The following is a 21,321-nucleotide window of genomic DNA, read 5'->3' as shown; positions in this document are numbered from 1 at the left end:
CAAGCTTCGTCACATCCCGTTGTTTCGCTAGTACTGAAGCACACGCCGCAATTCACAAGCAGTCGCCTTCTCCTCAGCTCGTGACAGATAGAGAGAACAGAGCGAGGACGGAACTCAGAGAAGGTACCTCCACCTCTTCTCATGCTCCTCCTTCTCCCGCTCCTCGCTCGTCCCGGCTCCCTCTTCGTCCTTGTCCATCCCTTCAACGCGCTGCTGGCGATAATATGCTTCGCTGCGACCGTACTCCAATCCCTGCACCTTCGGGTCCACGAACCCGTACATCGCGTCTCGGCGTCGATTCTCGCGAACCAAGATCCTGCGAATCATTCAGTCGCGTTAAGTTGGTGAGTATGTGTGCGCTGAGGATGAGTATGAGCGGACGTACAGACGGAGGAGGGAGACGAGGAGGGTGACGAAGAACATGAAGGCGCAGCAGATGGCCATGCCTTTGTGGTAGTATGGTCTGCTCCGCCATATCCCTCGTGTGTCAGCACGATAGACGGGTACGGGTCGGAGAGAGGGAGGAAACGGCACGCACCCCTCTCCAGCCGGATACAACCTAGTTCCCAAGAACGGTCCGCACTGTCCGACAAGATTGAGCAACAAGAACCCTGCTCCGCGTTTCGAGTCGTCTTCGTGCATCGAGGCTGTGAGAGGGAGGAGGAGGCCGATGCAGGGGAAGATTCCGCAGGCGCAGAGGAAGATGGCGAAATAGCTGCGCGCGCGCACGTCGGTGAGTGACGGAGGGCATGGAAGTGAAGGGAGAGAGGAAGGAGACGAACCGGACGCCGGTGCTGGTGACGAGCGCGAGGAGGAGGTACCCGATCCCTCCCAGCATCGAAAGCGGGATCAAAAACGCCGTGCGGTCGCCTACGCGGTCCGACAGCCAGCAGACACCGACGACGACAAAGAACGAGGCGAGGTACGGAGGGGCGGAGAGGCCTTGGGCGCGGATCGAGGTGAAGCCCATGTCGGTGAGGATGGTGGGGAGGAAGACGGGGAGGGAGGAGTAGGAGACGTTGCAGGAGAAGTAGCAGAGTCTGCGCGCGCGCTCGTCGTCAGGATGACAAGCACGACGAGCGGAGAAGCGGAAAGGACGCACGCGGTGATGTAAGCCTTTGGGTCTCGCAGCCCCTTCCAAACATTCCTCATCTTCAAGCCCCCTTCCCTCCCCGTCTTCCCATCCCTCTCCGTCCGTCTCCTCGCAATCTCCTTCTCCCGCGGGCTGAGGAACCTCGCCTTTGTCGGTCGATCAGGGAGGAAGAAGAACGCGACTGCGGCCATGGGGATGGCAGGTGCGCCTTCGATCAGGAAGAGCAGCTTCCAGACGGGTACGGAGGAGTTGTGGATGTGCGAGATGCCATAAGCGAGGGCGCCGGCGTAGCACGAAGCGATCGGGGCGGCACCGAGGTACAGTCTGTCGAGGCGAGTTTAGCGAGGTCCGTAGTGAGGCGGAGCGCGGGACTCACCCTTGGCGGAAGCCGACTTCGCGACGAGAGTAGAAGAAGGAGAGAAAGAAGGTGACGCCCGGTGCGAAGGCTGCGAGCGGCAATGTCAGGGTTGTGTTCGAGGAGCAAGCACTTGATGACTTACCGGTCTCTGCGACGCCGAGGAGGAGACGAAGAGCCATCAGGCCCTCCCACCTAGCCGCCGCTTGTACTGCAGGACGTTGGAGGTCGGTCAGTACGAAGAAGCGAAGGAGCCGCGCGAGTCCGAACGCACGGAGAGCAAATCCGCCCCAGCACAGTGTGAGGATGGCGACAAAGACGTGAGGCGAGAGAGCCTTCCACAGAAGCGTAGTCGGCTGCCCGAGGGCATAGCCAATATAGAAGATCTGTTCGTCCGGGAGAAGTCAGCTCCAGCCTTCTCAAGCGGGTCTCGAGGAGGACAGACGCACCGTGAGGAGCCACTGGTACTGTCCCGACGACATCTTGAGACTCTTTGACATTCCTGCGGCATTCGCGTCTGCGCGGAGGACGGAGACGGCGTTAATGGGACCGAGACGAAGAGGCGGAGCAGCCTAGTCTGCGCTAGTGTGAAGGTGTAAGGGTATCGAACGGGGATCGTGACGTACTGCCGATGTCTGCGAAGGGTGGTAGCGTCGCTATGTGAGCAATGTGACTGCAAGGAGGGAACGAGGAGGACGTACTGCTCCGATCGAGGAAGGACAGCCTGCAGGTCCGCAACGGGGGTTCTCGTCAGCCTGAAGGGCGTCCGGACACGCAGCACAGCACGCACATGAAGAGCGCCCAGAGGAGCGGCATCAGCCTCCAGTCAATCTTCCTCACGATGCGCTTCTCCTCCTCCGCCGTCCAGGTGAGTTCTCCGTCTGATCGTGCGCCATGGTCGTTGTGCGCCGAGTCCTGCGTCGACGAGGCGTACGAGAGCTTGCGGTCGTCGAGGGTGCCGGCGGCAGGTGGGGACGACATGGTGGTCGTGCCGAAGGAAGCGAGAGCCAGAGGATCCGGCCGAGAGGAGGGAGGGTCGCTGGCTGGGCGGGTGGGTTCGTCGGCGTGTAGCAGGAGGACAAGAGACGTCGATGCGAGTGAGCCAGGAGGAAGAGAGAGCGTTGGAGTCAAGTGCGCGATTTTAAGGCGGAGGACCAGCCGGGACTCGTGCGGGGGTCGACGACGGCCGGCAGTGCCTGGGTGAGGCTCAAAGTTGGACGGACGGCGTTAAGAGAAGCGCACACACAGACGGATGGCAAAGGCAGCGCCAGACTCGAACACTGCCCGCGTCGTGAGCGCATCCACCTCGTCCTCATCATCCGCGAGGCAGGACTGACAGCCAGCGGTGATGCAGGCAGCAGCACTGACGGCCCAGCTCATCCACGAGCTCGTCGTCGACATCGCAGTCGAGGAACACCGTCTCGCCCTGCTCAGGCGGGAACGAACAGCAGCGTGCGTCCGCTTCCTCGAGGTCGACGAGACGAGGATGGACTGATGAAGCTGACGGTTCGGATCGACCACGCGCAGGGCTCAGCAGGCTGGGCTGGATGGAGCACTGAACGGTGCAGCTGGTTCTGGCGCAGCGAACGGCGCAGATGCTGGCACGAGTCCGGTCAAGAAGGACGAGGGACTGTTCGAATGCCTCGTCTGCTCGAGACAGGTGCGCAGGGGGGTTCTGGCTTGCACGGGAAGATGCGCTGATGGTCTACGAGGTATTCAGATTGCAGCGCCGCGGTATGCGAGCCATCTGAGCGGCTGCATGGGGCTGGGAGGATCGCGGCGAGGAGGAGAAAGAAGGGCAGCGGCGGCTAGCTCGCGCGCAAACGGTGCTTCGAGGTGCGTACCCAGTCTACAGTCTGCTGTGAGCGGTCCAAGCTGATCAGCTCGACCGTCGACGCAGGACTGGCTCCGTCGCGAGTTCGTATGGGTCGGACAGCGAGAACGGTTCGTTCTCTCCTTCCTCTACTTCGCCTGATGGATGCTGACTCACTGCGGACGACAGCCAAGTCGAACGGGATCAAGCGATCCGCGACTGCATCTCCTGCGAACGGCGCTCCCAAGCCAAAGAAGCCGAAACCGGCTCCTCGTGCGTTTCTTTCCTCCGTCTCCTTTGTACGCCATTGACAGTAGTCTTTGCACAGTCTCGACACCCCACGGCATCTCCTCCCCCTTCCAGCCACCGCACACCGGCTCCCATCCCCTCTCGAAAACCATGTCCCTCCCCTCCTCCCCTCTCGCTCCATCCCCAAGCGGCCACACAACTCCCCAACCTCTGCGCACACCCGGCCTACCCGCTCACTCACCGCTCCCGCTCGACGCCCAAGCTCCGGCAATGCAAGCACGCAAGTCTCTCCCAGGCTCGATGGGCATCCCTCCTCCCGCCGCTACGAAAACCCCTCGCGTCGCGCACCCACTCGCGCAGTCACAGCCTGTTGCAGCGCCTCGAACACAGCAGGCAGGGTACGACCCTGACAGACCTGATAGCGACTCGGAGAACTCGGACGACGAGTTGGTCGTCGTGCCGCCGAAGGGTCAGAGGCAGCCTCAGCCTGCGCAGAAGATGCCCAAGGGTGCGAACGGTGCGCCAGCGGGACCGGGAGCGGGACAGGCAAAGGGACAGAAGACGCCGAGGAAGGTGCCGCCGCCCGGAGGACGGAAGGCGGTTGCGAGAGGTACGTTTCAATCTTCGTTCAGACGTGTGCAGGAGCTGAAGAACTCTCTTGGCAGCTGTCGCCGATTCTGGCTCAGAGAGCGATGACGATGCGTCGGCTGGATCCGACTCAGACTGACCGCCCTTCTCCTCTCGCTCGCACACTGTTCATACCGCTCGTGCTTCCCTGTCATTCTCCCTTGCATTCTCGCATCCTTGCATTCGTTCTCTCTCCATCTGCCGGATGTTCAGCGAGAGAAACGCGAACGATAGATGCAAGTTGCGAGTAGAGAGGAGCAAACAACAACGGTGGTCAAGAAGGAAGCGAACGCAACACGAGCTATGGATATAGTAGAAGAGGGAAGCGATTAGGCGACGTCGTCTATGCGCGATAAGTAAGTGAACTCGGCCCGCCTCTTGCCCTTGCGGTCCCTCGAACCCGCCCTCGGGCCATGTCCATTCCCGTTCCCATTCGTCACCCGCCGCTCTTCCTCTTCCCGCTTTTCCTCGACATCCTCGAGACTCGCTCCCGCCGTCTGTGCCTCGGCAACCCACCCGCCATACTTGCGCGCCAAGTCCTTCGCAGCGCCGTAGAACGACAGTCGAGCCTCGAGAGCACGCTCGAGGTGGTGCCGCTGAGTAGCGAGGGGCAAGTCGTAGCCTTTGTAGCGGTGGTAGTCGTGGCGGATTGGGTGGACGGCGAGGATGGTGGAGAGGAACTTGAGACGGGAGATGTTGTAGTCGAAGAGGGCGAGGATGGCGTCGAGCTACGAGACCCACGAGTCAGTACGGCAGCTAGCGAGGGAGGTCGTGTGTGTGCTCACCTTGGACTCGATGACGTCCCACACATCGTCCGCCTCCGGCCTGTTCGCATCGCCATCAATCTCCTCCCAGACGTCCGTCCGCTCCTTCTTCGCGACCACCTTAGCAGCCGCCATGACTGCCTTTGCACCCTCCTGCCCAACGCCCTTCGCCGGTCCCTCCGCCGCATCCGCCCTCACACCGACACTCACGACCCCCTTGAGGTCCCTCGCGCCGAGCCACAACCTCCAAAGCTCGAGTCGCTGGCGATCGATGCGCGCATGAGCCTTCAAGACGCCCAGCACGCGCCGGTAGTTGATCTCGCGGACCGCGTCGCGCCAAACCGGTTCCTTCGAACTCGCCTTCTCCGTCCCGCATTCGCCGCCATCGAAAGTCGCGGCAGCTTCCATCTTGATTCGCTTGAAGGCGAGGAAGGGGTTGCGAGGGTCAACTTCGCCCACTGCGAAAGAGGCGGGAGAGACTGAATCGGCGAAGAGGGCGGCGCGGCGTTTCGAGCTGAGAGGAAGGGCGGCGCATGCTGTTCGAAGGTCGTGAATCGCGTCGAGAGAGTCGACATCGGGACAGCTGTGCGGGCCGAGGAATTCGTCTTCAGCTGTGTCGGGTAGGCCGACAACTTCTTCGGGCTTGGTGAGTGGGAGGACGGGTTTCGGGCGGTAGACGCGCGTGCGGATCCAGCGGCGCCGACGGACGAAAGCGCGGCCGAAGACGGCTTCGCCTCGCCAGTATTTGGAGCGGAAGCGGACGGCGTAGGACCAGCCTGCGAGAACGAGTGTGAGCACGAGGTGTAGCGGAGAAAGGACGAAACGCACCCTCTTCGTCCTTGTCGCCGCTCATGTCAATCATGAACTCGCTGTCTCGCCAGACCCAGTACGGGCGGCAAGGGAAAGTGTGAGGGGAGAAGGGAGAGGGTCTGCGAGTGGAGTTGCGTCAGGAGAGCCTTCGTAGGCAGGAGGGGCGACGACCCACTTGAGCGAGGCGTCGCACCACTCGGGCGGGTCGACTTGGAAGAGAAGGTTGGCGGTGAACTTGGGCAATCCGAAGACGACCATGCTGCGAGGCGAGGTCATGAGCTGCGACAAAGAGGAGGGGAATAGCGAATCAACGAACCCTCGCTGATGCTCCCACAGCACGTCGCACTCGACCTTGTCCTCCTCATCCTTGATCACACCCGCCTCTTTCAGAGCCTTGGCGATGTTCATGTCGAGCTCAGCAGACTCGCCGATATGCGTGTCGAGCTTTGTCGTGCGCCTCTTCTGGCCGTGCAGATGTTTCCGGCCTGGAAGGTGTCGGTGTCGCTGGCGCAGGAATATGCCGCCAAGTCGGCTATCGCGGCGCGAGAGACTATCGATGCAGTCATCGATCGTGAGAGTCCGCGTTGGCGCTTCGAGGGGCGGAGAGTAGGTCGACTCGGGAGGAGAAGACGAAGCGGCCGAGTCGCGGGATTGGAGCTCGGTGAGGGTAGGGAGTTGGGCGAGGGGAGCAAAGCCGGGTCGACTGCTTGTCTGTGAGAGGCGAGAGAAGGAGACTTGGGAGCGACTGGGGAGAGGAAGGTCGAGGCTGACGAGCGAGTCGGTCGAGCCTTGCGGCGAAGCGTAGAAACCCGTTGCGCCCGACACTGACGGTACGGCCGCCAAGACGGCACCTCCGGCGCCGTCCTCGTCGTTCTTCTTCTCCTCGAGCGCTCTGGAAGCGAGCACGTCCGGCTCACACTCGTCCTCCTCGAAGACGAGGTCCGACGAGAACCTCCCCTCCTTGACCCGCCTGATCGTCTTGCGTATCCGCATGCCCGCTCTCCGCGGTATCTTGCCAATGCTGAGCCCGATACGCTCGTTGTTCGTGTCGGGCAGTCGAAACCAGTCGTCTCCGACCTCCTCCTCGTCGCTGCTGTCCGGCGGCTTCTCCTTCCGGCCTGTCCCGTCGCGCACCTCCATCCCGTCCTTGAGCACTCGCCGCCTCCGCGCCAATCCCACGCCCTTGCTCCCTCTCTTCGCCGCCGACACATGCTGCGAGACGCGGCTCCTTGCCTCGTCGACGCCGTCCTGGTCGAGCTGGGGGAGCTCGAGTGCGCCGGCAGGGTCATCCGACGCCATGTCGGCACCCTTACAGCCAGTCCAGCAAGCAGAAGAAGCGGTTCGTGCGTGAAGGTGTGTATTGACCCTTGGGCGAGGATGAGCCGACTGTTGGCATCGACCACCCACTCGAAGGGCGCTGCTGCTCGTTGTGTGGCTTCCGAACGATGCTGGCTGCTACGGAGACCTGCTATGACCCTGCGCCAGCCGTTCCCGCCGTCTCGCAGCTTCTCTTACCTCGCCACCCCACCTCCGTCATTTCCAACCGCCTCGACAGGATGGACAGGCTTATGGGCAGGCTTCGCAGGTCGCGTAGGGGTCCGCTGTGGAGCTCAAAGCGATGGAGGTCCGCGCGCGGCTGCACAAACGACCCCCTCCCTCGCCCCTCCTCCTCCTGCTCATCGATTGTCGCCGCCGCCGCACACACCGCGCCGGTTGAACGACTTGGCGGAGTAGGGACGTAGCACAGCGAGACTGCGAGCTTTGGGCTTTCAGGCGCACCGCTACGATGCAGGAGACGGTGCAGACAACGCTGTTGGGCTCGCCTTTTTGCTCTCGCTAAGCTGTTGCTATCGTATCCCGAGACACTTCAGCGGCGAAGGAAAGATCATGTGCATGCTACAACGACCTGCTACTTGCTCATCCACTCCGCAATCAAGCGCTTGGCGTCCTCTTCATCCGCCTTCTGCTGCTCGAGCGATGTGTTGGCCTCGTACTCGTCCCACCACGCCTGGTCCGGGTCCACCTCGTCTTCCTCCTTATGCTCGACCGGCCGGATGCGCCACCTCGGCTGCCGCCCGCTCCAACGTCGCTCGTACGCCTCTGTCTCCGAATTAACCTCCTCTTCCTCCTCTTCATCTTCGTCCTCGTTTTGGTCGTCCTCCTCGTCCTCGTCGTCTGACTCGATGACTAGGCTGGGTTTCTTCAGGAGCGAGCGGTCGGCAGGCAGCGCGCGACGAGCCGGTGCGAGGCAGGTCTTGCACGTGAGCATGAGGTGGAAGAGGTCGAGCGGGTCGCCTGGGACGCTAGATTATCAGCTCGAACGCTCCTGCTGCCAGCGAGCAAGAGGCAGAAGGATGTTGAGGGGAACGCACCTGCGAGGAACTTGGCGATACGGAGCAGCGTCTCCGCGGACAGGGACCCGAGTGTCGGAGGAGGTCGCGTTTCCTTCGCTGCAGCGCGCGAACGCTTCTTGCTCGTCGTCATCTTTGCCGTCTTGCGTCGGGGAGGCATGTTGAGTGAAGACAGGCGAGAAGGGCGGAAGGCCGGCGGGACTGGTGCGTTCTAGGAGAAGCTAGGAAGGTCGAGCGAGACTGCGCTGGAGTGCTGTCGAAGCGCGAGGACGGAGACAGAGTGAACAAGAACTGAAAGAGCTGGTCCAAACAAACAGAGCCTCCACCTGACTTGGGGCGACTTGGGGCGATTTGGGAGAGTTAGGAGGGTAAGGGAGCGTTAAGGAGAAGTAAGGAGAGATCGGCAGGGACGGGTTCCCAGGTGTGTCAACAGTTGGCTACGAGCCTTTGAATGTCATTGCTGCTTGTGCGATTTCGAAGGAAGCGCCAGCGAGAAGCTGGAGGAGGAGGAGAGGAGGCGGAGCGAAGAGCGTGGCAAGTCGTCGGCTCTCGCCGCATTGGTCCACGGCAAAAAAGCGCATTGACAGGACTCGCAAAGCCGCGAGCAGCAGTACCGAAGCCACCAGTGTGCGGAAGAAGTAGCAGAGGGCTGCGGGAAAAAGGCGGACTCGAGCAGCCAGCGCGATCCTTATCTCTGCGTACTTGTCCCGCGTGTAACAGTAGAGACCGGACAAAACGTCCTGACGGAGGAATCGCGTTCCATAGAGATCGAGGCGAAGGACCGCCGTCGCTCTAGAGGATTCCGTCGCCGATGAACCACCCGCCCCTACCGTGCCCTATACCGTCCGAGTCCACCTCGTACCCGTCCGAGGCGTACGGGAAACCGTCCGAGTCATACCCATCTGAGTCCAAGTCGCTGTGAAGATAGTACAAGCCCTCTTCCTCCGCCTCGAGTTCCTCCATCGACGGACATCCCTCAAAGACGAGCTTGAGCTTGCGGCTCTTGGCGTACTGTCGGAGACCGCAGCGGCAGTTCTTGTCGTGCTTGCGCGAGAGATTGTGGTCGTTGGTGAAAGGAAGGATGCCCAAGTTGACGCTCTTGAGCTTCTTGAAGCGGTCGAGAGCGCCGACGATGCCCGTCTCCGCCGGCGAGAGGCTTGGATGGGCGTTGTCAAAGTCGGTATGGGTGAAGGACCAGTAGCTGCGGTTCAAGGCGAGATGTTGGAGGCCGGGCGATCCTTCGGCGAGAGTCGAGAGTTTCTCCACGTCCATCTCTTTGACGGTCGTGAGGCTGAGGCGCTGGAGACGCGGGAAAAGGCCGAAGAACGCCTTCGGGAGGACCTGACCCCTGCAGAACTCCTGGTACTCCTCCTTCGGGCCATCGGCGCCAGAGTTGTAGGTCCCGCTTGTCCAGGTGATCTCCGTCAAGGCGTTGCCCTTGAGCGCCTGAACGAGCAAGTCGGGCGATATGTTCTCGCACGGCCCGCCGCCCAGTTCGAGGATGCGCATCGTCCACAATTTCTTTGGGAAGAGTGATGCGGCCGTGCAGAAGCACGAGGTTCGGAGGTTCAACGTGAGTCCCCGCACGTTGTAGTGAGGCTTCTTGCTGCCTCCGACGTGGCACTTGGCGCCTGGCGTGATCTCGACGTGATCGATGCGCGGCATCGAGACGCCGCCGAGTCCTTTCGCAAAGTCGCGGAGAACGGGGTGGATCGAGTGTCGCGAAATAGTCGTCGGGAAAGAGACGCGGATGTGGGCGAGCATCGGGCGACCCTGAAGGTGCTTGCCGATGCTAGCGGCGTACTCTGCATCGCGCAGAAGGACGCCGACCTTTGTCGCGCCCGTGCAGAGGCGGACGAGGTCCTCCTGCCACGACCACGGCTCGACGGCTTGGTCGATGGCGCTCGAGTAGGCGGTCGTCGGGCTCCTGAGCATGCTCTTGACACTGAAGTGGAGCGTCGAGAGGTCGCGGACCGCGCGAGCGTATTCGGGGTACTTGACGAGGCCGTTCCTCAGCGTGTATGGTTTGCTCCTGTTACGACTGCCGTATGGCATTTCGTCGCGGGCGAATAGCGGTTCGCGGTAGAGCGCACGCAGGGAGGACGATACGAATGCCCTGCTCGTGAAGAGAAGGCTTCGGAGGTCGCGGCGGCTATCTGCGCAAGCCAAGCATCGTCAGCTTGAACAACACGGTAACACAGTGTCGGGAAAGACTCGCCTTCGCCGTACGTGCTCCTGCCTACATGGAAAGCGATCAAGTCGAGGATTTCGGTTGAGAGGGTAGGTAAGCGCGAGACGGGCCGATTGGCTGCCGGCTCTACTTGAACGCCGCTGCTAGCCTGCATCGTCGTCTGCGTCTGTGCGCGTGTCGCAGTAAGGTCAGCGCATGAGCGTGGTCTGCGGTCTGCGGTCTGCAAGGCCCGTACTGAACCTCCGCAAACGACGAGGTGGACGCAGCTGCATTCCCGCACTGCTGCTTCAATGTGCCCAGGCAGGTGGTCGTGGCCTTTCTCGCAAGCCAAGCAGCCACCCAGCCCTCCAAGAGGCGTGTGCCCTGGTCGAGGGAACGGCCAGCAATCACACTCAGCAACGACGAGACTCACAGATGCTGTTCAAGTCGACCCGTATGACCACAGGAGAACAAAGCAAGCTCGAACGAACGCAGCAGCGGAAGCGAAGTGAGGAGGCGGAAGCAAGGAGGACGCGAGGAGGTTGGACTAGGACAACACTGCACACTGGTTCTGGCCGGTGTTTACGTGCCTTCTGAACGCTTTCGAAGCTGCTACACGCGCGCACGTCTCTTTGCGACGTACGCAGCTCCTCGACACCCTCTCACCGCTTCATCAGTGAGCGGCACGAAACCCGTTCCCAGCCTCCGCCACGCCTGAAGACAAGCTGAACCGAGAGGATGCTGTCCACGACGCGTCGAGACGAGCTCGAGACCGCCGCGATGGCCTGTGAGGCGGACAACGAGGCATTGCGGGTCGAGGTGTTGAAGGTGAGTTCTGCCTCACGGCGCCGCTCGGTACGCACGACTGATGAGTTCAATCTGTCCAGGTACACGCAGAGATTGAAGGCCTGGAGGCGGAGGCCAGCCAGGAGGCGGATGAGGCTTTGCGGGTCCGTCGCATCCTTCACTCGTACCTGCTCCCGGCCTGACAGTGCACGGAACCAGCGGATACGAGCGATGGAACGAGAGCTTGCACAGCTCGAGGCGACGCTCGAAGTTCTCCGAACCGGTACGCTGTCGTGGCGACAAACTGAGGCCTAGAGCTGACCCTTCACCATTTCGCAGACGGTTCCGCAACAGACCGAGGGCTGTCGCCTAGGTCGCCGGTTGTTGCGGAGGAGCAGGCTCGCGAGAACCTGGCGAAGACCGTTGCGAAGCTTCAGCCCGCTCTGAGGTGGGAGGAAGAGCGCCTGGAAGAGGAGCAGATCATGCTGGACAGGTACGCTCTGCCTCCTCGGCAGTCCGAACGACATCCAGAGCCGACGATCCTGCTTCCCACAGAGACAAACTTTATCTGCGGGATGCTGAAGCGCTCAACACGACATTACCGGCTCGAGCCGCCGAAGCTTCGTCAGCCGCGCGTCGACCGACCGGCGAAAGCCTCGTCAAGTGAGCTCACTGTCGATAGTCACTGGATGCTAGCTGACACACTGTGTACAGCCGCGCCCAGACACACTACGACTCGCTACTTGCTCGCTTCCGCCTCCTTCAAGGCGGCCTCGTCTCCTTCATTGACGACGTCCTCGCCGACGACGCATCCGACGCCTTGTTCGACCTGACCCGTTCGGAGGCGCTTGCAAAGAAGGGCAAGAAGGCTGCAGCGAGCGTGCGTCCGTCCCTTCGGTGGAAGCAGGACTCGAGGGCCGACGCTGATCTGTGCTGGCCCCGCAGTCCTTCGATCTGCGGGAGTATCTACGATCCAACAGCGGAGAAGCAGAAGATGGCGAAAGTCGGGCATTCCAGCTCAAGAAGTTGATCGAGGTGCGTTTCTCCCCCTTCGCCGTTAACACTCCCCAACTTCGTCCGCCCTTGGAGCCCATCCCAACTACGATCTTTGCAACTGCCCAACGTCGAGCCCAAAGCTGACTTGCCTTGACCGCCCAGAGTCTGATGAACCTCTCCGTCACTTCAAGCCAAGACCCATACCTTCCCGACGAACCCGCCTTCCCCTCCGAGCTCGTCGCGTTTCTCGTTCGCGCTGGAATTGCCGAGGAGCAGGTGGTGGACCGGACGAGCGGGGTGAACGGCTGGTCCAGGAGGATCAGGCTGCGAGACTTTGGCGGGCTCAGGGCCGACGACATCGACGGTTGAGGATGGCGGTGAATTGTGGCGATGGTCGTGCATCTAATTGAAGACACCACCGTCGTCTTCGTAGGCTGTGACCGCGCTTTGCGAACGGGAGAATCCCCGAAAGGGACCTCGAACAGCTCTCACGGCTTGCTTTCGTCTCGGGGCGTCGCTCGCTGCTCAAGGACCCTCGAGAAGTATTTTGGCGGAAGCAGGCTGCCGAACTTGAGCTACAGAACACCCTCCTCTGCTCTTCCCCTACGCACATTGCTTCGCTGTTGCTGTCTCCGCTTCTTGGGTTTCGTTGGGTGTCTTCGAGGACGATTCGCAGACTTCAGAGTGAGTCATGACCGCTCCACTGCCGTACGCTCGCGGTTACCCGCTCATCAGGTGCGAGGGAAGATGGGGACTTTGGAGGGCGAAAGTGGTGTCAGGCGGGTGGTGGGCGGCTGAAGCGTGTGCGATCGGCCACTGAGTCGTCCTTGCGAAGGACGGCCGCCCGGGCAAGGTGTCAGAACCCTCACTCACGCTGTTCCTCCTGCAGGTCTGTTCCTTCTGGTCCACCTCCCCTCTTACTCTCGCCTGAAATGGCCGACGCGCTCAAGGCACAGGCAAATACCGCGTTCGCCGCGCAGAACTGGAACAAGGCGATCGACTGCTGGACAAAGGCGATCAAGAAGGAGAAGGACGCCGTCGCGCTCGCCTCGCTCTACTCGAACCGCTCGGCCGCCTACCTCAAGGTCAGCAAGTACGATGCAGCGCTGCGAGATGCGGAGCAGGCCGTTCTGAAGCGCCCGACGTGGAGCAAGGCGAAGGCGCGAATGGCCGAGGTCTACGCTCGCCAGCAGATCTTCGACCTGGCCAAGTCGTCGTACGAGCGAGCGATCGAGCTCGCCGAGGACGACGCGACCCGCGAGCGGTATCAGGCGTCGCTCAAGACGACGAAGGAGGCTGAGGAGAAGGCGAAGAGCAAGAATGCCTACGAGGGCGAGTCGTTCCAGCGGGCGAGCAGCTTCAAGAACTATTTCCTCACCCGACTCAACCGCGCCATCCTCAACGGCACCTACACGCTCGACCGGACTCGAGGCATGGCGCTCTCCGTCTCCGCCGCCGAGAACTGCCAGAGCGGCCTGCGAACTCTGGAGGAAAACGTCATGCGGATGCCGGACGGCCAGCTCATGTTCCGCGCCTTCACGAACGGGCTTGCCGAACTGTGTGAGTGCTTGATCACGGACGAGTCCGCCTTTTTCTTGCCGCGCGGGGAGGATCCGCAATTCCCGCTGGTCAGCAAGGTGCGTCCCCGCTGCCATTCTAACCAGCCTCTTATGATTCCTCCAAAGTGCGTTGGCTGATTGGCCCTTCTGCCGCAGATCCAGCATGTCATCCTCAACGAGTTGCAGTCGGCCAATTCCCTCAAGTACTTCCAGAACGCAATCTGGGCCGCCCGAGATATCATCGCCGACCTCGACAAGCGACTCGCTACCGAGACTCGTCAAGACGTTCGTCGAGCGGTCTCGACGATCATTCGCGGTCGTGTCGTCTCGGCAGGCCTCCTCGGCTTTAACAAGGACCAGCGAGGCGGAGCGGTGCGAGAGCTCAAGCTTGCGCTCGCGGTGCTCGAGGAAGGAAATCGCAAGTGGGCGGACGTGCCGTTCGACGAGCGAGGAAACACCTTCCGGCCGACCTTTGTCCGCAACGTCCGAGTCGCTCTCCTGAAGGCCCTCCTCGCCGCGCATCGCGATCTCAAGACGGTTGCCGCACAACGAGTCTACAAGCTATCCGACATCGAGGACTTGGCGAACCAGATCATTCGGATGCGTTTAATGCTCGCCTCGCCATTTTGGCTCTCGCTGACCCGCTTCGTTCCGCTCTTGCGCGCTCACTTACAGGACCACCCGCCTGAAGAATGGATTCCGAGGGACGGGACCATCATGCGTGTCGCGTACTCGGTACGAACATCTGCCCTACTCCCGCCCTCTCGTGCTGACTTTCGCTTCTCTTAGGCGTATCCTAACTGGGAGGCGTACAGCGCCCTCGGCTACGTCTACGGGCAGCGTGCGGGCGTACCACTCAAGGACATCAAACCCCGCAAGTACGCGTTTGCCGACCTTGTGAACGCGAAAAAGGCGGCCGAGTTCTACGACAAAGCCACGGCGATCATGGAGGTCGAAGCGCCCGATTGGCACCACCGCCGCTTCATGCTGTGGCACGCGCTCTACTGGCACTTGCGGGCGGGCGGCTTGTCAGTGCGCGAGATGCGCCAGCGCTACAACACCGCCAAGCAGGTCTCGGAGGAGGCGGAGCGGTTCTGTGAGCTCTCCTTCTCGCTCATTTGCCATGACACAAGGTGACAGTTCTGCTCCCGCAGTCGTCGAGATGAACGGAGTCGCTTCGTACGGCGAGCCGCGCAAGTTCTCCGACATCCAGCTCCACAGCATCAACCAGAACCTCCGCCACCCGCCACCCGGCGTGACGGACCGGTCAATCCTCAAGCCTATCCCGACTCTCAACTGTCGTGGCCTGCCTCGCAGCATCAATTACCAGCAGTTGCTTGACCGCGAGGAGTTTGAGCGGTTGCCGGGAGACGTCGATGCCATCGACGTGCTGGGTTGAGCGGGGCTCTGTGCGCGTTGTACGGATTCCCTGGCAATATACATCTACCGGAGCTATGTCCTGCGCAGCTTGGCGCAGTGAGCGCAAGAGGCGCGGGAGGCTCTCTTGCTCTTCTCAGAACGCCTCGCTCGCTTCTTCCGTCCGCTTCCTGCTACGCTAGCTGTATAGGCGTACGGGCTTCTGAATTCGCTCGTTCGCGCTCGCCTCACGCCTGGACAGACAGCGTGCGTCGTGAGTGTTCTCGTCTTCATCAGTTCGCGGGGGAAGGAAGGACCGTCAACAGGAGCAGGGCTTCGCACACGATAAGGACGGGTTTGCAGCGATGTGAGAAGTCGTCCAGGCTCCGCAAGACTGCACAAGCCCACTTGCCGGCCTTCTCTGCTTGAACGGCCCCCACCCACACCTGAAGCTGACGAGATCGCACAAACCGCGCAGATGCCAGACAGTCTCCTTGACGATATCAGGAACAAGGCGAATGCCGCCTACAGCAAGAAGAATTGGCAGGACGCTGTCGCTCTCTTCGGCCAGGCCGTCGACCTCGAGCAGGACGGTGCAGCGAGGGCGACACTGCTCGCCAAGCGCAGTGCAGCTTACATTCGGCTTGAGAACTTTGAATCAGGTGCGCTCACCGGCTCGCATGGTATCGAGGCGGCCCTGACTTCCTGTCTCTCACACAGCCCACACGGATGCGGCACTGGCGGCTGCCGCTGATCCTACCTCCTCCCTCGCTCAAGCACGGATTGCAGAGGCTTGCGTAAAGCTCAAGGATTATGAAGGGGCAGAGCAAGCCTGTACGAGCGTCCTCAGAGCGCAGGTTCCGTTCAGCGGTTGACGAGTCTGCTCTCAGACGATCGCGCTATCAGGCTTTCACCCGAAGGTGCAGCTCGCAAGCGCTATGAAGACGCTCAAAAAGTCCGCTCACCGAGCTTCCCGCCATGAAGCGGCGCAAATGCGACAGGCGCCTCCTCCCCCACCCGCCCCAGCTCCGCCTCGATCTATTCCTTCGCATGCTTCTGCCGCCCGCAACTCTCGCACGGCACCGAGGACCGCATCTTCGCCATCTACAGCCCGCTACACTTCCAGCCGTCTTCAGGTCTACCAGCCTGGCACGTCGTGGTGGGATCGAGTCGCTGCTGCGGTCAATAAGGAGGGCTTCAAGCCTGAGAGCGGCGGCGGACTGGAGGTTGCACTTGTGGCATGGGATGAATGCGAACAGGGCTTTGCTCAACTGCACGAAAGCATATCTCAGGTTGCGGGCATGCTGCAGGTCACGACCTCGGACAACAGACCGCTGGTCGCGTTTGCCAGCAAGTCCCTCTTCTCCTCCTCGGACATCGCTAGTAACAAGCTCACAAGCTGTATTGCATCGTTGCAGAATGCATCCTCACCATGGACGACGCTTTCCACCTGACGGCCTCGCCTTTCGGCGACATGCCTCCTCTCACCAAGATCAGCATGCTCATCGAGCAGCAGTCACGTCAAGGCGATCTCCTCAAATACATCGAGGCGAAGCAGGGCTATTCGGCCCGGCAGAGCATCAACGATCTCAATGCTCGCCTCAAGACACAATCGCGCTCCGACGTCCGCACTCTCACGGCGAGTCTTATCTTAGGGCGCATCTTCGGCAGCTTCATCCGCTTTGAGATGGGGTAGTTACGGTGCGTGCGGACCGTGGTTCGTATGCCTCAAAGAGTGCCGCTGACCTCGCCGCCGTCCAGCCGAAGCCATCGAGAGTTGGAGGAACGTACTCGACTTGCTTGAGGCTGGGAATACCGTCTGGGATCACGAGGCGCTCGAGGAGCGGGTACGTTTCGCTTGAATGGCTCCGACTGCGCCAGCTCGTTCTGACAAGCTCTGTTCCGCAGGGCAACATCTTCTCGCCGACCATTCTTCGCGGAGTGCGAGTCGCGCTCATGAGTAAGTTGCTTGTTCTCCAAACTCTCGGCTTCTTCTTGCTTGACGCTGAGCTGCACGCGTGAACTCACCTGCAGACACGATCATGGTCGGTCACGGCAAGGCTTCGACAGACTCGGAGCGCCGCAAATTCAAGCTTGACGAGATGGAGGATCTCGCGAACGACGTTCTTGATGTGTGTCCTTCTCGCCCGCACCTCGCAACTCAGAACTAATGTTTGAGCGCCTGCAGGAGTTCCTCCCAGACTCGTTGCTCGCGGGCAAGCCACCTGTCTACCGTACAGCCTGGGAGGCGAGTCTTCTGGCGGACTGTTTGGGGTGAGGGCGAGCTGACTCTTGTCTTGCAGCTCATCCCGCGCTGCCGAGCGTACTCGGCGCTTGCGTACAGCTACGCCTACCGCGCCGAGGCTCCCTTCCGCGACATGCGGATGGGCGTGCCGGCCATCGCTGATCTCGACGCAGCGAGGCAAGCGAGCGACTGGTAGGACGCCGCGACATCGTTCGACTGGTGGGAGAAGCGGACAATCCTCTGGGCCGGCTTGAGGATGTGCGTTCCCAAGCTCTGCTCCTCACTACATCCATTCTGACTGACGCTTCGGCTTTGTACAGGCGTCTGTATGCAGGTGGCTGGAGCGTGCAGGAGTTACTTGACCGCGTCGAGGAGGCGAAGCGCGTCGACGAGTTCGCAAGCCGCTTCTGTGCGTTCCTTTCTTCCTTTCCCTTTCCCTCCAGCTCCTCTGACGAGTACCTCGCCACACAGTCGGTCCTGGTCCTTCGCCCAATTACGCACGCGACCTCGTTCTGCACTGCGTCGAGGCTTGCGACGAGTCGCTTCGCATGGCCGCCCGGCCGACCTACTCCGGCCCAAAGCTGACACGCCAGTCGAAGATCAAGCCAGTGCCTCGCCTCTGGAGTCCGCCCGGGTTCGACCGAAATACCGTCTTCACGAAGGACTTCTGGGAGAGTCCTGAGATGCAGGGTGATATCGGATGCTACGACGAGTACCAGATGCACTAGACAGGCTTGTAATAGCACGGTACTGCAATGTACAGCCGCTCCATCGCATCCTGGACGATGTTGACCGACGACGACGACGCTGTTCGGCGAGAGGACGTTCGCTTCGACCTCTTCCACCTCGCTCTCTCGTGCTGCTTGGCCAAGATGGACTCGCAGCCGAGTGCACCACGCACGCACCCGCTGCGGCCGTACTCTGTCAGCCCCTCGCTCGACCACTGGTCCGCCGACTCGCTCACCGCCAACCCCACCGCGTCGACGTCCGCACACCCCGTCCCGCCCTCGCTCCGCATCCCAGCCACCAACAGATACGAGTCCAGCGTTGGCGACCTTCCCGATGCCGCGTCCTCCCTACCCAACGCGGGCAGCATGCTCCGCGCCTTCGTCACGAGTTCGCTCCTCAGTTTCACCGGCGTCGCCATGGTCCAGCCGTTCGAGGTCGGCAAGACGCTCGCTCAGGTCCAGTGGGTCCCGCGAGAAGGCGTAGAGCCGTTCATTGGCTTCGAGATGCCCGAAGAGGTCGACGAGGAGACGGTCGAGGTTCGTTCGCGTTCTCCTGCCTCGGCAAGCGCGTTCGGAAAGTGTTCGCTGACAGAACGCTCTCTTGGCCTCACAGATTGAGGACGAGAACGAAGCCGAGGCGTACTTCGAAGACTTGCACAACGCTGCCGCCCCTTCCTTCAAGCCGCCAACACAGCTTCCGCCGCGACCAACCTCTCCTTCCGGTTATCTACAGCGGGCGGGAGTTAATGACGAGGTCTTTGGGACACGGCCAGAATGGATCATGCCGATTGTGGTGCAAGGTGGAGTGTGGGACATGATCAAGGCGGTCGGGCGGTGGAAGGGCGAAGGTTGGGCGAGCTTGTGGAAGGGTGCGTTCGTTCGACTTCCAGCTCTCGAGCGGTGACTGACCGTTTGCTTGCAGGGCAATTGACGACCTGCGTCGTCGACGCGCTATCAACGACGGTCCAGCCCTTCTTCCTCTCCCTCTCGGTCGCCCTCGTTCCCGCGTCTTCCTTCACCGCCCTCCCGCTCCTCTACTCGCCCAAACCTGGCCCTCTTCTCCTGCTCTCGACCCTGTCACACACCCTCGCCACGCTCCTCCTCTCCCCTCTCGACCTCGTCCGCACGCGCTTGATCGTTCAGAGCGCGCAGCCTCAGCATCGCAAGTACAAGAACCCGATCAACGCCTTGCGGACCATCATCGAAGAGGAGGGCGGACTGTGGAACACCTACTTCCACCCGAACCTCTTCTTCCCCGCCCTGCTCGAAGGCATCCTCCGCCCGCTCATCCACCTCTCGACTCCGCTCATCATCTCCCGCTACCTCCACATCGAGCCCGAAACCTCTCCCGTCACATTCGGACTCGCCGAACTCGTCCTCGGCACCGCCGGATTGCTCGTCACCATCCCTATCGAGACCGTCCGCAAGCGCCTTCAAATCCAATCCCGCGCGGCATTTGTGCGAGCGGGCCGAGCAGGAGGAGTCGGACGACCGTGGCGCACGTGCGTCGAGACTCGACCGGCGCCCTACGCAGGCATCGTCGAGGCCGTGTACCGGATCTTGACGGAGGAGACGGGCAAGATCCCTCGTCGCAGGAGGCGGAGACGGAGCAGTGCTGCGCCCGGCACGCCTGGCGCGCCGCCCATGACGAACGAGGAGAAGGAGGACCTGGCGACGGCGGGACTTGGCGCCAGCGGCGGGCTGAGGCAGCTGTATCGCGGGTTCGGGATGGGCGTCGGCGCGAATGTCGTCGTCTTCCTCCTGGGGCTCGTGGCTGGTGGCGAGGAGGCGTCGGGCTGGGCGGAGATGTAGAGGCGGCCGTTCTTTCCTCGTTTCCCCTCGAGAGGTTTCAGTTTTCCTCTTCTTTCGTCTTTCACCCCGTCTGAACCCCTTCCTCGTTTGTACCTGTTTCGTGATGTTCTCCCACACTGCAACTCGTCTTACACTGGAGCAGCGACTGTCCGTACGCCTGGAGAGATCCGATGCGAGTTTAGGAAGGTTGCGCGTGTTCTCGCTCGCTCCTTGCCCTGGACGGGACAAGACTGCGGCGTAGGTGTTGCTCGCCGCCCTGCCGATGTGACTGCGCCGCTCCGCCTGCTCCGAACGCAGCCAAGCCAACCGTCCCACCCTCCCTTCGCCTGCTCGCAGCTTGACCCTCGTCCACTACGCTCGAGTTCCCCTCGCTTGACTAGGCTACGGAGCAGCTACGAACGACGCTGAAGAATGCACGGACTCTTCTCGACCCTCCTCGCCGCGCTCGTCGCGTTTGCCGCACTCGCCAGCTCGAATCCTGGTGCGTTGCGATGCCTTCCTTTCTCGCGCAAGCTGAGGGGTTTCGCTGACTTCCGCCCGGCTCAAAACGACAGATAGCGACCCTAGCAGTACGTTCGCCCTCCTCCGGTGACGCCCTCGAACCGTCAAGCCGTCCTCCTCCCCTCTCTCTCCCCAAAACCGCCCTCGCCACATCACCTCTCGTTTCTCGATCTCCGACGCAGCACCTGACACGTTGTTGCTTCGTACGCAGTTGTCGGCAGCACCAGGATCGACGAGAACAAGCACGACCAGGACATTGCCATCAAGGAGGTCTGCTACCTCGAGCTGTACGAGGCCAAGGACTGGAGCACGCTCTCGTACCAGAAAGAGACGCTCGTCAAGGACGGTGCGAGGACTTTCTCTTATCGCGGGTGGGCTGGCGCTGATGCGGAGGGAAGGCGCTCGCAGAGTACGCTCGCTCCGTCTACTTGACCGACGGCTACAAGAAGGACGAGAACGGCGCCGAGTACTACTACAAGGTGCGTCAACCTCCTTACACTCCGTCAGACCCGAGCTGACCCGTACAATCCCCCGTCAGTCGTTCTGCTACAAGGACTTCAAGTAATCCGAGCACAACGAGAAGAGTGCGTTCCCCGCCTTGCCTCGGCTCATCGTTCCTCCCACGACACTGACGTCCGCAATGCATTCGCAGCCTTCGGCGACAGCAACGCCGCGTCGGTCGTGGACGGCGGGATCGGTCGCGCGTTCCGCAACGTCAACATCGCCGGCAACGGCGGCGCCGGCGACTCGTCTTCGCTCGAGACGGGCAAGGGCGACACCGAGGCGACCAAGAGCGGTCTCGGCAAGAACCTCTACTAGTCCCCTCCCTCGCCCTCCCCGTCGCCTCCGCTTGTTTTCCCCTTCGAGCCTGTCTTCGTAGCATCCGCGTGGACTGTAGCACTTCAGTGACCGTGATGCGGGTCTGCTGGCTCAAGCACAGGAGCTGGAGAGCGCTGCCGTCGACCTAGTCCGCGAGAGCTGATGAAGCGGAGCGAACAGTGAGCAAGCGCGCGGGAAGGCCGGCAAGCGACTGCCAGCTCCGAACTCAATCCCCGTAGCACCGTAGCAGCCCGCGCAAGCCCGCTCGAGTCAGGAAGCGGTGTTGT

General features: G+C 61.6%; 10 protein-coding genes across 10 annotated transcripts; 6 read left to right on the top strand and 4 right to left on the bottom strand.

Annotated features, from left to right (window-relative positions):
* Positions 1-114: 114 nt before the first annotated feature.
* Positions 115-2,429, bottom strand: RHTO_01221 (MFS transporter; the record flags this gene model as incomplete). The annotated part of the gene is made up of 12 exons (XM_016414904.1): positions 115-316; positions 386-463; positions 539-715; positions 783-1,040; positions 1,103-1,417; positions 1,470-1,539; positions 1,594-1,659; positions 1,723-1,834; positions 1,898-1,965; positions 2,075-2,083; positions 2,150-2,172; positions 2,239-2,429. 12 exons carry the CDS (start codon positions 2,427-2,429, stop codon positions 115-117), a joined length of 1,569 nt encoding a protein of 522 aa, XP_016273125.1.
* A 271-nt stretch (positions 2,430-2,700) lies between these two features.
* RHTO_01220 (Sgf11, transcriptional regulation) lies at positions 2,701-4,237 on the top strand (the record flags this gene model as incomplete). Its single annotated transcript, XM_016414903.1, has 8 exons — positions 2,701-2,739; positions 2,803-2,900; positions 2,976-3,108; positions 3,169-3,284; positions 3,349-3,392; positions 3,451-3,534; positions 3,590-4,120; positions 4,176-4,237. 8 exons carry the CDS (start codon positions 2,701-2,703, stop codon positions 4,235-4,237), a joined length of 1,107 nt encoding a protein of 368 aa, XP_016273124.1.
* A 229-nt stretch (positions 4,238-4,466) lies between these two features.
* Positions 4,467-7,010, bottom strand: RHTO_01219 (uncharacterized protein; the record flags this gene model as incomplete). The annotated part of the gene is made up of 5 exons (XM_016414902.1): positions 4,467-4,865; positions 4,923-5,677; positions 5,730-5,830; positions 5,887-5,970; positions 6,028-7,010. 5 exons carry the CDS (start codon positions 7,008-7,010, stop codon positions 4,467-4,469), a joined length of 2,322 nt encoding a protein of 773 aa, XP_016273123.1.
* Positions 7,011-7,620: 610 nt separating this feature from the next.
* On the bottom strand, positions 7,621-8,222 carry RHTO_01218 (uncharacterized protein; the record flags this gene model as incomplete). Its single annotated transcript, XM_016414901.1, has 2 exons — positions 7,621-8,006; positions 8,084-8,222. 2 exons carry the CDS (start codon positions 8,220-8,222, stop codon positions 7,621-7,623), a joined length of 525 nt encoding a protein of 174 aa, XP_016273122.1.
* A 632-nt stretch (positions 8,223-8,854) lies between these two features.
* RHTO_01217 (uncharacterized protein) lies at positions 8,855-10,407 on the bottom strand (the record flags this gene model as incomplete). The annotated part of the gene is made up of 2 exons (XM_016414900.1): positions 8,855-10,218; positions 10,281-10,407. The coding sequence occupies 2 exons, from the start codon at positions 10,405-10,407 to the stop codon at positions 8,855-8,857; spliced, it is 1,491 nt and encodes a 496-aa protein (XP_016273121.1).
* A 605-nt stretch (positions 10,408-11,012) lies between these two features.
* On the top strand, positions 11,013-12,383 carry RHTO_01216 (protein of centromere protein Cenp-K family; the record flags this gene model as incomplete). Its single annotated transcript, XM_016414899.1, has 8 exons — positions 11,013-11,060; positions 11,120-11,182; positions 11,238-11,301; positions 11,358-11,511; positions 11,574-11,681; positions 11,733-11,898; positions 11,964-12,053; positions 12,177-12,383. 8 exons carry the CDS (start codon positions 11,013-11,015, stop codon positions 12,381-12,383), a joined length of 900 nt encoding a protein of 299 aa, XP_016273120.1.
* A 563-nt stretch (positions 12,384-12,946) lies between these two features.
* On the top strand, positions 12,947-14,972 carry RHTO_01215 (TPR-repeat containing protein; the record flags this gene model as incomplete). Its single annotated transcript, XM_016414898.1, has 4 exons — positions 12,947-13,651; positions 13,730-14,308; positions 14,363-14,669; positions 14,728-14,972. The coding sequence occupies 4 exons, from the start codon at positions 12,947-12,949 to the stop codon at positions 14,970-14,972; spliced, it is 1,836 nt and encodes a 611-aa protein (XP_016273119.1).
* Positions 14,973-15,742: 770 nt separating this feature from the next.
* On the top strand, positions 15,743-17,902 carry RHTO_01214 (uncharacterized protein; the record flags this gene model as incomplete). The annotated part of the gene is made up of 12 exons (XM_016414897.1): positions 15,743-15,763; positions 15,820-16,279; positions 16,348-16,553; positions 16,585-16,630; positions 16,691-16,776; positions 16,838-16,889; positions 16,964-17,061; positions 17,118-17,156; positions 17,233-17,319; positions 17,371-17,432; positions 17,495-17,583; positions 17,646-17,902. The coding sequence occupies 12 exons, from the start codon at positions 15,743-15,745 to the stop codon at positions 17,900-17,902; spliced, it is 1,503 nt and encodes a 500-aa protein (XP_016273118.1).
* A 144-nt stretch (positions 17,903-18,046) lies between these two features.
* Positions 18,047-19,714, top strand: RHTO_01213 (mitochondrial carrier protein; the record flags this gene model as incomplete). The annotated part of the gene is made up of 3 exons (XM_016414896.1): positions 18,047-18,439; positions 18,516-18,771; positions 18,825-19,714. 3 exons carry the CDS (start codon positions 18,047-18,049, stop codon positions 19,712-19,714), a joined length of 1,539 nt encoding a protein of 512 aa, XP_016273117.1.
* A 411-nt stretch (positions 19,715-20,125) lies between these two features.
* RHTO_01212 (uncharacterized protein) lies at positions 20,126-21,034 on the top strand (the record flags this gene model as incomplete). Its single annotated transcript, XM_016414895.1, has 6 exons — positions 20,126-20,195; positions 20,269-20,283; positions 20,427-20,561; positions 20,624-20,694; positions 20,754-20,776; positions 20,881-21,034. The coding sequence occupies 6 exons, from the start codon at positions 20,126-20,128 to the stop codon at positions 21,032-21,034; spliced, it is 468 nt and encodes a 155-aa protein (XP_016273116.1).
* Positions 21,035-21,321: the final 287 nt, after the last annotated feature.

This window comes from Rhodotorula toruloides (assembly GCF_000320785.1).
Source record: "Rhodotorula toruloides NP11 unplaced genomic scaffold Scaffold12, whole genome shotgun sequence".
Classification (NCBI taxonomy): domain Eukaryota; kingdom Fungi; phylum Basidiomycota; class Microbotryomycetes; order Sporidiobolales; family Sporidiobolaceae; genus Rhodotorula; species Rhodotorula toruloides.
This window is presented reverse-complemented; position numbering and strand designations above follow the sequence as displayed.